This window comes from Neofelis nebulosa, chromosome 11 (genome assembly GCF_028018385.1).
Source record: "Neofelis nebulosa isolate mNeoNeb1 chromosome 11, mNeoNeb1.pri, whole genome shotgun sequence".
NCBI lineage: Eukaryota > Metazoa > Chordata > Mammalia > Carnivora > Felidae > Neofelis > Neofelis nebulosa.
Genome location: NC_080792.1, coordinates 21,371,304 through 21,388,973, shown reverse-complemented (window position 1 = coordinate 21,388,973; position 17,670 = coordinate 21,371,304). Strand labels below are relative to the sequence as shown.

General features: G+C 42.5%; 1 protein-coding gene and 1 long non-coding RNA gene across 2 annotated transcripts in view; one reads left to right on the top strand and one right to left on the bottom strand.

Moving 5' to 3' along the window:
• The first annotated feature begins 1,369 nt into the window (after positions 1 to 1,369).
• LOC131490057 (uncharacterized) lies at positions 1,370 to 11,794 on the top strand. The gene is made up of 3 exons (XR_009250927.1): positions 1,370 to 1,491; positions 3,968 to 4,080; positions 11,609 to 11,794. It is a non-coding gene; the product is annotated as an uncharacterized LOC131490057 (long non-coding RNA).
• The window catches only part of MBD2 (methyl-CpG binding domain protein 2), a 66,249-nt gene continuing 56,596 nt past the window's right edge, over positions 8,018 to 17,670 (bottom strand). Inside the window, exons 5-7 of the mRNA XM_058692057.1 lie at positions 17,255 to 17,432; positions 12,461 to 12,599; positions 8,018 to 8,490 (exon numbers count right to left, since the gene is read on the bottom strand). Coding sequence (XP_058548040.1) covers positions 12,473 to 12,599; positions 17,255 to 17,432 — 305 coding nt within the window. The 3' untranslated portion in view covers positions 8,018 to 8,490; positions 12,461 to 12,472. The remainder of the gene's footprint in view (positions 8,491 to 12,460; positions 12,600 to 17,254; positions 17,433 to 17,670) is intronic.

Here is a 17,670-nt window from a genome sequence, read left to right as displayed (position 1 = left end):
TTAAGCGTCCGACTTCAGCCAGGTCACGATCTCGCGGTCCGTGAGTTCGAGCCCCGCGTCAGGCTCTGGGCTGATGGCTCGGAGCCTGGAGCCTGTTTCCGATTCTGTGTCTCCCTCTCTCTCTGCCCCTCCCCCGTTCATGCTCTGTCTCTCTCTGTCCCAAAAATAAATAAAAAACGTTGAAAAAAATTTAAAAAAAAAAAAAAAAAAAAAAAAATTTTTATACAAAAAAAAGGCTCTCTCTTCACACCAAGGTTTTGGCACCATGGACATCGGGGGTGCTGTTCCATGCATTGTAGGATTTGAAGAAGCATCCCTGTCCTCTACTCACTTGATGTCAACAGCAAGTGCACCCTCTTCCTTCTTTGTGAGAACCAAACATGGCTCAACACTGCCACATGTCCCAGTAGAGGGAGCGGGGGAGGCGGGCAAAATTACCCCAGACTGAGAACCACCGATTTCGACTCATGTTTAGAATTACTTTATAGAATTGTATATGCCGAACTATGATAAGAGATTTAGAGTTTTTGAGGATAATTTTGACTATATATGTTTTCACCTTCTTTAATGACTTTCAAACCTCAGGCCCCCCCCAGATATGATAACTCTATTGTAGAAATAATGTGTGTCAAGACTCCTGTTCTCCTGTCCTATAGACTCAGGAGCTGGTTTATCCCTTTCACTAGAGTCATAAGCTTAGAACCAAAAATGTTCTATTATGATGTAGATAAAAGGGTGGATTTTTTAAAGGTCTAAAAAGTATTAAAGGTAGGAAAGACCTAGGACTTTGTAATTGCTGCAATAATTATTATTGCTAAAGTTTAATGGAGATGATTGCTTTTCCTTTCCAGGAGGTAAAATGTTGGCAAGATTACTCAGTCTGTGGCCTTGTTGTTTATTCTTATACCATATTTTTGCTCCAGATTAAGAAAAAAGGAAGCAATTATTTCTCAATTATCTTATACAGTTCATGAAGAAAGAGCAGCAGAGAGATTCTCTTGTTTATCTTATGGGATGAATGCAAAGAAATATTCCTGTGTAGTAGGAAGAGGAGAGTTGAAAAATGAGGCTGGGGGCACCTGGGGGGCTCAGTCGGTTAAGCGTCCGACTCTTGATTTCAGCTCAGGTCATGATCTCAGTTTCATGGTTTCGAGCCCCACATAGCGGGCTCTGTACTGGCAGTGCAGAGCCTGCTTGGGATTCTCTCTCTGCCCCTCCCAACTCACACAGTCTCCGTCTCTCTCAAAATAAATAAACTTAAAAAAAAAAAGAAAAAGAAGGCTTTAGTGGAATGGCATTATATGCTAATTGCCCTTTAAGTATGATCATTCTAGAATGCCTGAATATTAACCTGATTATCAACCAAACTTTGCTGAGGGTCGTGGTAATAACTAAGGTAGAATCTGCTACCAAAACACTTACCACAAAGTGTATGGTAAAGAATTTGGCCTTGACCAGAAAAGACTAACCACGGCCTTCAGCTCGTGGGAGGTAACACCGTATGTCATACTTGATAAGAGTGTCTCTATCTTAACTAAGGGTTTTAGCCCCGAGTGTCCACAGGTAAGGTAGACCAAGGACAAGAATGTCATCTGAGGAATTCAGACCTCGTCCAAAAGGATAGAAACCCACTGTAAATATGACTCGGAACACCGGGTAATCTAAGAGGCATTTGAGAAAGGTCTGGCAGCACTACTTAAAATGGCACAGAGCTGGAGAAGCTGGTGGCAGGGAGAGCAGATAGAAGCCACTGTAGTAACCCAGACAGGGTTCACAAAAGCCTGCACGTGAGTAGCGCAAGAAAAATGATACTGAGAAAGAAAACTTGACAAAACTCCTGGTGACTAACTATTAGTACTCAAAGTGAAGTCTAAATTTGGGCATGTACCAGTTAGCAATAGCTTAAAAGAGAGAGGAGAGAGAGAGAGAGAGAGAGACATTCATTGTATGTTGGTATTGTTGATTTAGCAAACAGCCCAGGGGAGGTATTAACAGAGCTAGTCCAAGAATTTAACATTGACCTTGAGAATCTGGGCTCTTCCTGATTTGCCAATCCATCCCCCTTGCAGTGTTGCTTTTTCACCTTCACATTTGTCTCTTCAAGGTCACGTGATGGCTGCTGAAGCTCTAAGCATCAGATCTTAATTAGGAACTTAAAGGTGGCATCGGCACAGCTGTGAATAGCCACCAGGTTAACCAGCCTTCTGTACCTGCCACAGATGGTTAAATAAGGAAATGGAAAAGAGAAGACGTTCCCTTTTCTATTTGACTATTTGAGGATATGATCTAAGTTTAGGAGTAGACATCCGAATTAACAAGAGAACTCTAAGTAGACATGTTTGTGAGAGTATAAATTTCTTCATTGTCACATTTATCTCTTCCCCAAATTCCTCTGTATTCAGGTAGGAATCTCCTTGAGTGGTCTGAATTATCTCCATTCGTTAGCATTCTCCCTTTATTTCCTTTTGCCTCTCTGCTGGTCTTGAAGGATATGGCAGTGGAGGCTATGGGATTTCATTAAAAAAAAAAAAAAAAAAAATTAGAAGAACAAAGATTGCGACTATTCCCTAAATGAATTTAAAGTTCCAGGAAAGCTGAATGTGTTTTGACTCCCCGAGTCACTGTGTTTCCCCAGTGCTAAGTGTTTTCCGTGTCAGGTGACTAATCAATCCCTTTTCACAGCAGCGTGGGGAAAACTAAAATCTAGTTTGTGCCAAGGCAGCACCACAGTTTTTAAAAATAACTGTGATAGCTATACGGTTGTGGTTTTCTCATTTATAACATTATACTGAGTGTTTTGGGGGATGGAGGGGAGGGAAAGAGAAAGTTTTCAAAGAAGGCATTCATTCCCACCATGAACAGCATTTTCCACCATGTCGCTGCTGTATCTTTCTCGTTGAGTTTCCAAACGTTTCTGTTTTCACACAACTAGCTATTGTTGGGTCCCAGGCCTTCAGCAAATCATGCTGTGATCAACAAGGCACTCTGACCCCTCGCCATCAACCTGTCCCACCCTCACACACAAAACTCCTTGCTTTTTCTCTCCTGATCCCAGGAGTATCTGTCCAGTCAACAAAATTCAGGCTAACTCCTCAAAAGCAGGTTCTAATCACCCCCAAAATTCTCTAGGGTTTTGTTTCTGTTTTGTTTTGTTGTTTTTAGAGAAGGGGCTGCTACCATTTGTGAAATACATACCATATACCAGGCACTATGATATATATTCTCTATTGAGAGCTTTATGGAAGCCATCGATACCCCCGGAGAAGGGCATGTTATCACAAACAGGGGATGTTATCACATCCAATGGCAAGAGGAGGTTCCTTGAACCCCAGATAAGGAGACTTGCACCGGGGTAGTGGTCTCAAAACTCTTTTAATTTAGAAACCCTTTCAGAAACAAAAGCATATATCCCAATTATTTATGGGATTTACTTATAAATTACCTACATGTGCTGCTCTACTAATATCATAAAACACTCAAAAATTTAGATCTTAAAAGGATAAGATGCGAGCACATATCAAAAGGCCAGAGTTTTTCCCACGGCCGGCGAATGCTTTTATGCATGCCCAAGTCACACGTGTAGATACACCCCACTGCAAACCCCTTCCCCAGGACCTGCGCCCATTGCATCTTGCTGCTGGACGTCTCACAGCATCTCGTTCATGAAGCAAAAAGCTGAAAGTGGTGCAGCAGGAAGAAAACGCTAACAGCCCCCTGCAGATCAAAATAACTCCCAACATTCTGTGACTAGGAAACTGCACCTGTTCCCACCTCTTGTAAAAGAGAAGTAATCCTGGTAAAGATTGCTCAGCAGAAGAGATCACTGGAAAAGCTTTGACTACTCCCACATAAAAGAAGCAGGTTTCCTATTAAAAAAAAAAACAAAAAAATCACTCTGCCCTATATAAGCTTTCAGGCCAAGTCACGCTGTACTTAATAAACCATACCGTGTTGTTCTCTGTCACAGAAAGAAATGCAGCTTGAAACCCAAGTGGGGAAGGGCATCGGAGGGTTGCATGGTATTCTAGAAACAGAAGACCTCTGCATTCAGATTCCCACCCCTGCACCTTTCTGGCTTGAGTAAGTCATTTAACCTGCTTCTTAGGCTCCTCGGCTCTTACATGGGGACAACATGTGCATATTTCATAGCTTAAATGTAAGTTAAAATTCAAACATGACATTAATGGGGGTGAAAGTGTTCTATAAATTATGAAATGCTGTATAAATGAAATAACTTTTGTCCTCCTGCTATCAAAACAAAAGCCGAGTGATTGACAGAGTGACACATGCCCTTCTAGAGACATCAGTGTGTAAATTTTCAAAGTTCATCGCAGACCCTTTGAGACATGCAGATTGGTAGCTCACTACCCCAATTCCCAATCCCCCAGCTACTGCTAGCTAATCCTGTGTAAGTGCCTGATGAACTGCCTTCACGGAACTAGAGTTTCGGTGGAGGCCATTCACTGGAGTAGATTTTGTAGAGAGGTCACATCTGCATCCCAGGAGTGAAGGCAGGCAGGACAACAAAGCGATGCTAGCTCGGGCAGAGGCTTGGAAGCTATGGCCTCACAATGTGTAGTTGGCCTCCCTCTGATTCTGTGGAGAAGCTTTCAGCCCTTCTGCTTAGTAGACATACCCACGGCACACGACTAAGCAAATGTCTTCGCAAATGGGAGTAGTGTCACTGAGTAAGCTCTGAAAGCTTTGGGGCCCTAAACCCCATCTAAAGCCCCTTGCGTCCAGGAAACACAGGCCAGAGATGTGTTTCATGGATTAAGTCATTGAAGATGACTTACACAAACATTTTTAAAGCTTCAAAATTTATTGCTGTACACTTTTCGCATAGCATTGACTATGGAAATACTAATAGTGCAAATATTTATTTTGGACTTTGTAGCATTTGAGATCACAAAGCTTTTTGATATCTTTTGCAATCATTTACGAAGATCTCTATTACTCAACTTATCTTTCAAATTCAAACAAGTACTCTTATATTCAGCGAGATTACATAATGCTCTCAAGATCTCTCTTCTAGAACAAAGAAATACACTGGAAGCCACCAGGGGCATTCCTTTCCTTGATAATACATTCGTCTCGCAACACTTTTTCAACTGCAAGGCTCTTTGTTCATTTACAGATTCATTCCAATAAATATTTATTGACAAAACTGCTATGTGCTGGACACTGTGCTAGGCTCTGGGGACATTAAGATGAAAAGAGGCAATCTCTGCTTTCACGGTGCTTACAGTCTAAAAGTAGAAACAGACATGCAAACAAATTTACAATACAGTAAAGTGCTTCCATGGAGGTATTTACAGAGTGCAGGGGGAACCTGGAAGAGGGAAGAACATCTTGCTGGAGAAATCAGGGACAGCTTCACAGAGGAGGTAGCCACTGAGCTGAGACTTGACCAGTAACCAGGAATTTGCCATGTAGACAGGCAGGCAAAGGGAATGACAGGTGCAAAGACACAGAGGCCCAAGGGGCACTCAGAAGGACCAAGTAATGTGGTTTTTCTCGAGCTGAAGGTGATAAGAGGGGCAGGATGACCTAGACAAATAGGCAGGGATCAGATCATGGAGAGCCTTTTGATCATTCATCCATTTATTCAACAAACATTTATTAAGTGCTTACTATGTACCAGGCACTAGGCTAATGCTGGGGTTGTACCAGGGAACAAGACAGACACATCCTCGCTCTCGTGGAGCTTACATTCTAGTAAAGAGATAGACAAAAAGTCAACAAATAAATACAGATTGAGAAGATTTCTACAAAGGAAATAAACAGAGTGCTGAGGCAGAAAACGAATATTACAGGGGCGGAGAGTAGTTACAGTTATTAGAAAATGCCTCTTGGAAGTGACATAAAACTGACACCTGCAGGGGTTATGACAAAGGCATGCTCCGACGGGAGCGTTCACTATGCACCAGGCACTGTGCTAAATGCTTTATAAACAGTAGCTCATTTAGTCCTCACGACGACTCTATGAGGTAGTATTATTCCTATTTCACGGAGGAGGAACAGGGCTCAAGGAGATTAAGTCACCTGACGAGTCACACAAATGGCAAAAACCAAGGTTCAGACACAGGTTCTTTTCATTTCAAAGTGCTCACTCTTAAAAATTCTTAAAATAATTCTTAAAAATTACATGGAGAAGTGAGAAACTTTGAGTAGGGAAATGATACAGTCACATTTGAGGACCATTCTGATGACCATATGGAGGAGGAGGGATGGAGACAGAAGGAGGGAAGGAGGGAGGCAGGGAGAAAGAAGCCACTCAAAGTCCAGAGGAGAGGAAAGGAGTTGCATGAAGGCAGTGGTTGCGGGAATGGAGAAGAGATATGGGTGTGAGAAGGGCATTTGATAGTTCTAACAGGACTGACAGGATGTTGGAAGCAAGGGAACAGGGACCACTCGAGGGCACCTGCTTTGAGCAATTGAATGGGATGATTTGCTTCTACCCTTGTTAGGGGATGCAGGACGGTGGTAGCTTTGGGGAATAAGATAATGAATGTTTAATTCTGGACATGTTATCCTGTGGATATCTTGGGAAGACCTGGACTTATAAGATGGTCGCCAGTTGGACACCATGTAATGGCTTTCATACCTTGTTCTCTACCTGAGCAAAGTATATAAGAACAAAAATCAAAGTTTTATACGTGTGTACATTGTGTTTTTGCTTTTACCAAAACTGTTTATAAAAGCATGTATATCTTGGTTGGATAGCTTTGTAAAAAGAACATATGATCACCAGGGTGAAGTTACCCCAAGCTTAATTACAGAAGAGAAATCATGGACTTGGGGCGGGGGAACCTAAGAAAAGCCTTTGGACATCCATTCTAAGTAGCTACACCAGTTCTTGAAAAGATATCAATATTGACTTCCCACGGCCACCTTGTTTGGGGCAGTTTGATGGGCCCAGAGGAGGCATCCTTGGCCAGTAGTCTGCCCAGAGTCTGCCAAGTATCCAGGCTCAATTGCCAGTAAGAATGCTCTGAGGAAGCTGGTGGCGTAAGGGACAGAAATCAAAGCTGACTATAAATCGGGAATTCCAAGAAGGTGTTACTAATATAGTTTGGCATAAGGTCCAGAGAGACAGCAGCCCAAACCTAGCCAGTTGTATTGCTTTGACTATTATTCCTCCCTTCCTCAGAAACTGGAAGGGTGCTGGAGGTAGTGGTAATAAAAGGTACAGGTGACACTTATATGGAACTGGTCACACCATGGACCACATCATTTCTTGGTCTAATTTCAAAAGAACTCAGAGTGAAGAAGTACATAAACCCTCCCTGTAGAAAGCTATTATTTCCCAAAATATCTTCAAATTTGCTTACAACCACTCCCTCCTTTTCCTTGGCATCACATTAAGTATGTTTTTGCTTTTTAAACTCATTTAATAATGCTGTGCCAGTTGTAGTAAATAGGTATCAAAGAATTTAAGTGGTAATGAAGTTACACTTGAGAGTTTCAACAACAACAACAACAACAAAATAATACTGTGGAGGCCGGGGACTGATTAGTAAAGTATTACAATCTGGCTCATTAAGCAACTCTGCCTGGAAAGTTGCCTCTCTCTGGAGCAAAGGGTCTAACCTGCACCTGTTAACTCAGTAAGCCAGCAGACATGAGAAAACACTAACTGTTCTAGAAAAAACAACAGCCATGGACTTCCAGTACCATCCAAAGGGTACCTGTGTACCTAACTCACGCCCAAGGGAAGGAAATGCTTTATTTTTATAAAACTAACAAAAGTACTAGTCACAGGCAAGAAAAAAAATAAAATAAAATAAAAATAAAAAACCCTGACACATGCTAGATGGCAACTGAGAATTCAGGGGAAAGCGACACAGTTTTCACGCTATTCGGAGGCGTATTGCAAATGCATGAACTATTCTCTACCACCTCCATTTGAAACCTAAGGCCCAGGGATCACAGCTGACTGTAAATCAGGAATCCCAAGGGGGCGGGGGAGGCTATTTATTATGTGTGCTCTTTTAACAGAAAGAATTCCAATCAGTCTGTGAATATAATCATTTATTTGTCTTTACAGTGATGATGGAAGAATGTACAGGTGTCCTCTTTCAATAAAGTATAAAAATCTGTTTATATACAGTGAAGTCACAATAATCTTTAATTGGGAGATTTATTTGGTACTACTGATCGGTTCATATTAAAACGGGGGGAAAACAAATATTTCACGTAAGTGCTACATTTCCAGTAGATTGCACCTGGCATCAAAAGCTCAGCTTCAACTTAAGCGTCCTCCTTGATATTACAAAAGTCTAATTTTAAGTCCTAGGACTCAAAATAAACATCATTTTTTGAATAATAGATATATACATCAAAAATACATCTAAAAAGGCATTGGTTAGTGCTATTAAAAAGCTGTATGTGCTCGGGTATGTTTTTTTTCTTACAGGCGAAACCCAGTGGAAACGCTTTTGTTCAATTCTAGAAATTTGCTCTTGGGGAACGTTGGTCGAAAGTTACCTGTAAGGAAAAACAAACAAATTTAAGTAATTCAATGATTTCTCAGGTGAGGTCAGCAGAACTTGAAAAAGTAGTTAGAGGTTAAACTTCACGTAGAGCCACATTTTTAAAGTCTTGTTAACACTTCATTACAGCACTTTGTACATAAAAAATGTTCAACATATCCTCCCATTGTTTCAAGTGCTTTAACAATAACTTTATACTCCTTTTATTTTCAAAAGAGTCATATGTACAGCTTTGTATGCTAACACAAATACTATCTATAATTAATTGAATCCATATAAAAAGAGAAATCATAGGGCATACAAATTAAAAAAAAAAAGAATGTATTAGATGCAGCCAAATCCAAACAATTTTGAGAAAATTTAGAAAAACTACTAACTGATTTACTTTACTTCAGAGCATTTACAGATGACAGATATGCACTGAAGTTTTATTATTATTTCACCTGGGTGAAACAGTACTGTGCAATGGCAGAGTTTATATATGTGATCCTGTGTCTCAGATGTAGCTACATATTTTAAAACCTTTGCTTTTATGGTTTTCTTCTTGTTGCATTCACTCCTAAAACTGCGATAATCTGGATACTCCTCTATGATTGTAAAATTTTAACAGTCTCAACCTGTTATGGATATATATACATATATATCAAATAGGGGCACCTGGGTGGCTCAGTCAGCATCCGACTTCAGCTCAGGTCATGATCTCATGGTTCATGGGTTCGAGCCCCGCATCAGGCTCTGTGCTGACAGCTCAGAGCCTGGAGCCTCCGTCGGATTCTGTGTCTCCCTCTCTCTCTGCCCTTCCCCTGCCTGCATTCTGTCTCTCCTGTCTCTCAAAAATGAATAAACATTAAAAAACTTTTTAAATAAAAATAAGACAAATAAATAAAGGCCCACTTTGCTAATAAGGAACATCAGAAAGAACCGTGGCATGGTGGGGTGACAGACCCAAGCGGAACTGCGTGTTACAGGCTCCATCTCTTATGAGCCATGTGAAGTTGGCCATGACCTACCCTTTGATCAAGCCAAGCCCTACCTATTCTACAGATTATTATGAACACCTGATTACGTTACGTGGCAGTGCTCTGGTTTATTAAACAGTTTAGGTACAGAGCGGACTAAATGAGTGAATTAGGTACATTTAATTCTGAGAACTAAGAAGTACTTCTAATTCTTCCACAACCTTCGAGTCTAATGGCCTGGTCTCATAATACCATTCCCCAGTTTAGGATGTGATACCCATACTCTGAATCTCTCTGCACCCAACATGCCAAAACAATGGCTACTTTAAGTATATATTAAAATTCTAATCACTCAATATTATTTAGTTTGTTCCCACCATTAACCACATTTGTGCCAGGCAATGGGCAATGCTGGCATTCATTCATTCATTCATTTATTTATAACGCTTATTCATTTTTGAGAGAGAGAGTGTGTGTGTCAGAGCGGTCAGCACAGAGCCTAACAGGGGCCCGAACACACAAACCGCGAGATCATGACCTGAGCTGAAGTCAGACACTTAACCTACTGAGCCACCCAGGACCCCAATGCTGGCTCTTACATGAACAAAGTGCCTAGTCCCTAAAACCCACACTTGCTTACATAAATCAGGGTACTGCCTTGATACCCATTTGCAAAGTGATCTGCGATGTAAACAAGGGTCTAATGAAACCTCAGTTAGCAGACCCCTGATTAAATTGTCTTCAGGACAAAGTCTGAAAAACAACAAATGCTAAAAGGCTCTGAAGAGGAGGGCTCCCCTAGAGTCCGTTTTGATGCAATCCAGGTACAACCATTCCAATGCCCACACCGCGCTCCAGAGACAGCATGGCTGAAGCCTTCAGACAGAAGAAACATGCTTCAGACTTTTCCTCTGAAGGACTTACAAAGACCAAGCACACTCATCAAAGCCCATAAAACACATCCCGGCCAGAGTGGAAAACAAGATTCAATACCAACATGGCATCTTCCTGTCCTCAATAAGGGAGAAAAAAAAAAAAGACTTAAAATAGCACTGAACTGGATTCCCATGGTTCCGTGTGTTCAGGAAACTGTCACCAAATGGAGATGCTATCACTGAATACATAATGTGAGGCACTATAATTATTACACGATTTCTGTATCACTGTGGCATGAGCCACTGCCTGGGTTACGGCAAAGGCACCGATGGGAAGGGAAGGTTGTGTGAACCACTGACTCAGCGTCCCTGCACACAATACCCTGTCTGTGCCTGTACCAGACAGGCCTCTGGCCATCCCTCGGCGGCTCAAGTGAAAAACCTGGAGTCGTCCCCATCACTTCCAATCAGTCACCTGGTCAAGCTGATTCTATCTCCAAATACATCTCAAATGGACCTCTGCTCTTCCTCTTTTTCTCTGCACCCACTGCCAACATTCCTGTGAAGCCACCATCTCTCTCGCTGCCAAGCTACAACAGCCTCCTCGCTGGCCACCCCGCATCCAGGCTGTCCCTGCTCTAATCCTCTTTTTCACACGGCAGCCAAAAGGAACTTGCACATAAGCACATCTGACCATGTTCCTCAGCCTTCAGTGGATTCCCATTTGCTTTAATGTTAAAGCTGGAAACCCTTAACAACAACCCATCAGCATGACAAGATTCTCCTCCACACATTCTCCCAGTGCTCCCCAGACCTACTGTGAAGGCACCGAATTCTCCTTGCTGTTTCTTTTCATGGGAACACTTTTATCCCGAACTCTGGCCTACTGCTGCTTGCCCTTGAGGCTCAACATAAATGTCACCTCCTCACAGAGGCTTTGTTGACCCTTCACGCCACATTAGCTCCCCTGCCATCAGCTCCCCCAGTACCTTTGCTTTTCCTTTGTAGCACTGATCACAGTTGGTAATTATGGAATGTGGTGAGCGTCTGGCTAGTACAACTGTATGGCACGTTCCATGAGCAGAGGGACCGTGTGATTGTGGCCACCACTGTGTCTCCAGAACTAGCACCAAAAGCAAGAATGACTAAGCGGGGCCAGGTGTGGGTCCATAGACTGAAAGGGATGGGGGAGGACAGATTCAAAAACATCTAGGAGTTAGAATTCTAACTCACTCTGTTGGTTCTCTCTCTCTTTCTCTGTCTCCCCACAATGCCTCAGTTTTGGCTTCAAAAGACATAAATAAGTCACTGGCTCATGGGGGACAGAAAGTAAGACAAGGTCTGCCGAAACCAAGCAGGATGGCAGTTGGGAAGCAAGATGCCACATTAACCCCTGGAGCCTGGACCACAGCCACTTAAAGAGAATATATACCCACCAGGACAGAACCTATGACACTCATGTGAGCTCACGACAGGGTCAAAGTTTGTATGTTGTAAGGTAAATTATTTATTATCCTTTAAAATGTCCTTCTGAGTCTCTCTGCATCAAGTCTATGCTAGAGAAAACCTACTTTAGGGCCCTAATTTTCAAGAGCGGACAACAGGGGCGCCTGGGTGACTCAGTTCGTTAAGCATCTGACTTCAGCTCAGGTCATGATCTCGTGGTGTGAGTTCCAGCCCCACATCAAGCTCTGTGCTGACAGCTCAGAGCCTGGAGCCTGCTTCAGAGTCTGTTTCCCTCTGTCTCTGCCCCTCCCCTGCTCGCATTCATTCTCCCTCTCCCTCTCTCTCTCGAAAATAAAAAATTAAAAAAAAGGGAGGGGGGAACAACAGACCCCAGAAAGATAGTGTGGCGGGGATGACCGCCACCTTCACCACCTGCGACCGCTCTCCTTTCTTCCACCTGGCATTACAAGAGGAGGTTAGACTCCTTGCAAGTGGCTTCAGGGCTGTGAGTGTCTTCACATCATTAGGACAAAAGGGTGATTCTTAAACACAGAAGAGGCCGAACGGCGCCTGCTCACCCCTGCGGGGGAGCGTCTATACTTTGCTGAGGCAGGCCACAAAGGGCAAAAGCAAGAAAATCAACCATCTTCAGGTGCAAGCCCCTCCCTCTCTGCTCTCAGTTTACCTGATCATATTCTTAGGCTTCATCTCCACTGTCCATTTCGATATCCATTTCTTCCGTATCAGCAGCTCGTGACAAGATGTCTGCCATCAGTGCTTCTTCCAATTTTTTGCGTACTTGTTGTACTCGCTCTTCCTGTTTCCTTTAAAAAAAAAAAAAAAAAGTAAAATTGCACTGATGATCTGGCAAGTACTGGAACCATGCAGCTGCTACTACAGTTTATGTTTAGTTTATCAAAATCACGAAAACTCCCGACAGTACATTTCCTTCTCCTTAACTTTGCAAAACTTTCTCCTACACCCACAAAGCCAAATTGCACAGGAGGCGGGCCTTGCCAAAAAGAGGAAACTTCAGACAGGCAGGTATCCCACATCTCGCTGAGAATTCCTGGCAGGAGTGGATTTATTGCAGTGACCTCTTCTTCAATTTCAAAACTTTCAAGTATGTGAAGATTTGGGGCTGTTGCTATAAGGGAGATTAGAAATAACTTGAAAGCAGGGATAAAAGAAAAGTTATATGGGAAATAAAGAAGAGGAAGAGATTTGTTCAACAAAGCACAGAGGAAGATGGAGGAAATGGGGGCACGATGGAGTGCCGCATTCTGTCTTTGTTAGGGGCCAGCCCGTCAGAGCTCTTCCCTGGGTTCCCAGTCCTAGTGACAGCAGGCCATCAAAAAGAAGCCAAGACCAAGGAGAAAAGCCGAACAGCATCTCAACTGAGATGAGCTGAGAGGTTAAGACCATGCTGCAAGTTTCTCTGTGTCTTAGGGATTGCAGTGGGACCTCAAAAGTGAAAGTTAATAGCGCCAAGTCATAAAAAGAGGTTCTGAACCATTTGGTGGGAAACAAAGCCCGGGAAGAAAGTCTACTGGTATGTACTTTGCGTCTAGAAGTCAGACTAAATTTCAGAGTAGCTCCGTGACAGTGCAAGAGAGGGATTCCTAAAACAGCTCTCCTGAGCAAAGACGGTAAGTAGCAATTCACATCCAGAACCCAGCGAAGAGGCCACGGCTGCAGAGAGGAGGGGGAACCCTAGGAAGGAAGAGGTTCAGGAAACCCAAGACAGGGAAAGAAGTAGAGTCACAAGTGGAGTGCTGGCCTTGACTCGAGAGCGGGACAAATCGCGTCTTGAGGCCAGAGGAAAGCTGGTTAGGACAGATGTAGACTGGGACATGGAACAGCTCAGTGACAAGTAAGAGACACGACAAGCAATACTGAGGGCTCTACAGTGGGGGCTGGGGGGGGTGATTTTTCTCTGTCGATATTGAGGAAAACGAAGTGCAGCACCGCCTCAAACCTGGGCAAGTGGTGGGGCGACATTCTGGAAGAGCACGTGAAGCTTCCCTGAGGACGTGCCTCTTGTGTCCTCAGCCAGTTGTAAAGCTGCATGTGCTGTGCTGTATCCCAGCCTGCACGTTTCTTGATCTCCTGAGACTATATCCCAAGTGAGAAGCTAACATAAAACTCTACAGCCACAAAAACTTTAGATGTCCTCTTTACTGCAGTCAAAAAAACAGCACAGTGTTAAAAGGTACAGCCTTCCACTTTATACATGAATTTTCACAAAGAGGAAGGCTGTCACTGAGTTAGCCTCTGCCATGTTAAGAAACTGGAGTTGAACAGATTTTCACGTAGTTGGAGCAGGGTCAAGAAGAAACATTGTTTATTTCTTACATAGTCAGTCTCGCCTTGGGCTCCCTGACTCAAGGTTTATGACAAATGGCATATCAGTCTCATCGGCAATCTCTCACTCCTAGTAACTGAGTATGAGAATCTGCACAAGTGCCCCAGAGTAATCCCATTAGGAAGAAAACAGAGCAAATCTAATGTTTGCCATCGATTCTCTTTTGTCTTGAGCGTTCCTTCCCATACTTATGTAAGCTGAAATAAAGCATCTGCATCTGCCCATGGTGGTAGGCAGAATTGCAACAGTCCCTGCCCCTGGAGAGACTCCCTGTGCAGTTCCCTCCCCTTCAGGGAAGGCAGAACTTGTGAATGGGCTGGGATGTCCCTCCGTGATTAGGCTACTGATTAATGGGATCTTGAGTTAATCAAAAGAGATTATCCCAGAGGGCCTGACCTCATAAGAACTTTTAGAAGAGGCTGCGCCCTTTCTGAAAGAAGTCGGGAGAGAAAATGTGGAGGGAACCTCAGGGCAAGGAATAGCCTCACCCCACATCCAACAAGACACCAGGGGCCCCAGTCCTACAACTACAAGAAAATGGATTCTGCAAAAATCACAGGACCTTGAAAGAGGATCTTAGAAGGGAATGCAGTGCAACTGACACTTTGGTTTCCGCTCTGAAAGACCCTGGGCAGAGAATCGACTTGTGTATCAGGCCCAGGCCTCCGGCCTACAGAACTGTGAGCTATAAATGGGTGGTGTTTTAGGCTGCTAAGTTTGTGAGGACTTGTTACTTATATTAAAATAACATCCAAGGATTAAAATGTTATCGAATATGCTGAAAAAAATATATACTTAATGTTTAGATCTTTAAATTTTTTTTTAAGGTTTATTCATTTCTCAGAGACAGAGAGACAGAGCATGAGTGGGGGAGGGGCAGAGAGGGGGAGAGACACAGAATCCGAAGCAGGCTCCAGGCTCTGAGCTGTCTGCACAGAGCCTGACGCGGGGCTCGAACTCATGGACTGCGAGATCATGACCTGAGCCGAAGTCGGACGCTTAACCGACTGAGCCAACCAGGTGCCCCAATGTTTAGATCTTTAACTGAAGGTCTAATATAAACAGAATATTGGCAGGGCATCGGGACAGCTCAGTCGGTTGAGTGTCTTGACTTCGGATCAGGTCATGATCTACGGTTTGTGAGTTCCAGCCCCATATCCGCTCATTCCTGTCAGCGTGGAGCCTGCTTCAGATCTGTCTCCACCCACTCTCTGCCCCTCCCACCCCCCTCAAAAAAAAAAAAAAAAAAAAGCATTAAAAACAATTAAACAGAATATTGGCTGCACAATTAGAGAAAGGGTAATAATTCCATTTGCAATAATTTTGAACCTGTATTAATTCAACAAGAAATGTGTGCATAATAATTTCTGTTATGACAATTAAATCAAATGGATAATTTGTTAAACAAGTTTACCCTAAAAGGAAATCATGGAGATCTGGCTTTGAGATAGTCTGCTCTACTATCAAAAGATCTGCTGTTGAAGGCATCAACATTCCCATGACATCACCCAGAGGCCCTCAGTCTACGCCCACAGTGACCTGGCAGAATCCCTACTGATTTACCCGGTATTCATTCCAAGACAGGTAAGAACCTGTCTCCCGGGTAATTTCCTTCAAGGGTAAGAATAATCCAAAGGGCAAGTCGCTTCCTCCTCTTGAATTACATTTTGTTTTTCTTAAAAAATAAAGCTGATCAGGGTTGCCTGGGTGGCTCAGTCAGTTAAGCGGCGACTTCGGCTCAGGTCATGATCTCGCAGTCCGTGAGTTCGAGCCCCACGTCGGGCTCTGTGCTGACAGCTCAGAGCCTGGAGCCTGCTTCAGATTCTGTGTCTCCCTCTCTCTGACCCTCCCCTGTTCATGCTCTGTCTCTCTCTGTCTCAAAAATAAATAAACGTTAAAAAAAAATTAAAAAAAAAATAAAGCTGATCAATTAAATTCCATGCAATCAATGCATGTGAATGCAACTTTGAGTCATTTTACATCTTTGCAAAAGGAACTACTTTAAAACCTAGCAAGTGCTTTACAATTACAAACCTAGGTAGACTCATGCATTTAAAAACATTTTCATGCCACCTTTTCATGGATTTAGAAAAAAAATACAAATATAAACATTTTAAAATTCTATGATTCAAAACTGCCATCTGCTGGTTTTGTCTAGGAATAATACTCTAATAAAACTTTCTGATTTAACATTCAGAGGACAGAAATGGTGAAAGATATGCATTGTCCTATTTTTAAAGAAAATACAGTGCACTACAATCTCATTATAAGGCAATGATATTCCAGTTCATAAATCCCATATCACAATTTCTTTCTGCTCTGAATATCTGGAATAGTTTGCTTCTTTTGAGCAATGGTTTGCTCATACATTCTGGGCATTATCAATCTGAATTGTACATTTTCTTTTCACTATTTGCTGCTAAAAACTAACTTGTGGAGCAGTCCTGGAGTAAAAGAGGTTAAGAAATGAAGCTCGTGTCCTCTCTTTACCCCTGGCTCTGTTTTACCACTTTATGCTTTACCCTTTGCTTGATATTTGCCATTTGCTTCTCACCGAGCGTGTGTGTGTGTGTGTGTGTGTGTGTGTGGCCACCTTAAATCTTTACCTGAAACAAGATGAAGCAGAAATGAATAAATCTCTAAACTAAGCCTAAGAGAGTAAACAGAATCAAGATAAGCTAACTGACCTTTGAAAGCACAAGTCAGCTTAAAGCAGCATGGTTACAATTTGTTTTAAAGAAGACACTGGTTTGCAGACAAACCAATGCAAAAAGCAATCACAAAAGGCATCACTGAATGAAAGGGGTTCTTTACAGCAGAAAGGCAGAACCCCAAAATGCAAAAGACACTGCAGTAACAATGTGTAGAGAGTACAACTGATGTGTCCTTCAGACATGACCGTGATGATACTTTGAGCTTTTTTCAAGCATGTATTTGTTTTAAATGTCCTATATCACCTTCCATTAGTTTCACAAAAGAGTTATTAAAAAAAAAAAAAAAAAAAAAAAAAAAAGTGTAACTTTCTGATCGATTCGTCACTTAACCAGATGTGCCACAGAAACTAGGAGGCAGTATAAAGTTTATCAAATAGGAGTTATATTATAACTGCCTTACCTAATGTCTTCATCTGTGACAATGAAAGCCTTGCAGAGGGGTTGAGATGTGTTCAGCCAAACAGCGGGGTTCTTTTCCACAGCAGGGGAGACCTGCCCTGTGATTGGCGCAGAGCTTGTGTGCAAAGCGCTGGCAACAGCAGATAAAAGGGTCTCGTCATTACTACCTGGACCAACTCCTGCGATCAGAAATACATACTGGTTAAAGGGACTTCCAGATGTGCTAAGCAAATCTTACATAACCTAAAACAACTGACATTTTTATGCTTGTTTGGGATCATATATTTAAAAGGATGATATCGTATCTACTGAACAGTTATCATATACCAGAGAATTAACATTCCAAAAAAAAAAAAGTAACAAAATGGTTGAGCATTTTAATAAAATTTTAACACAACTTCAAAACACATTCTCCAA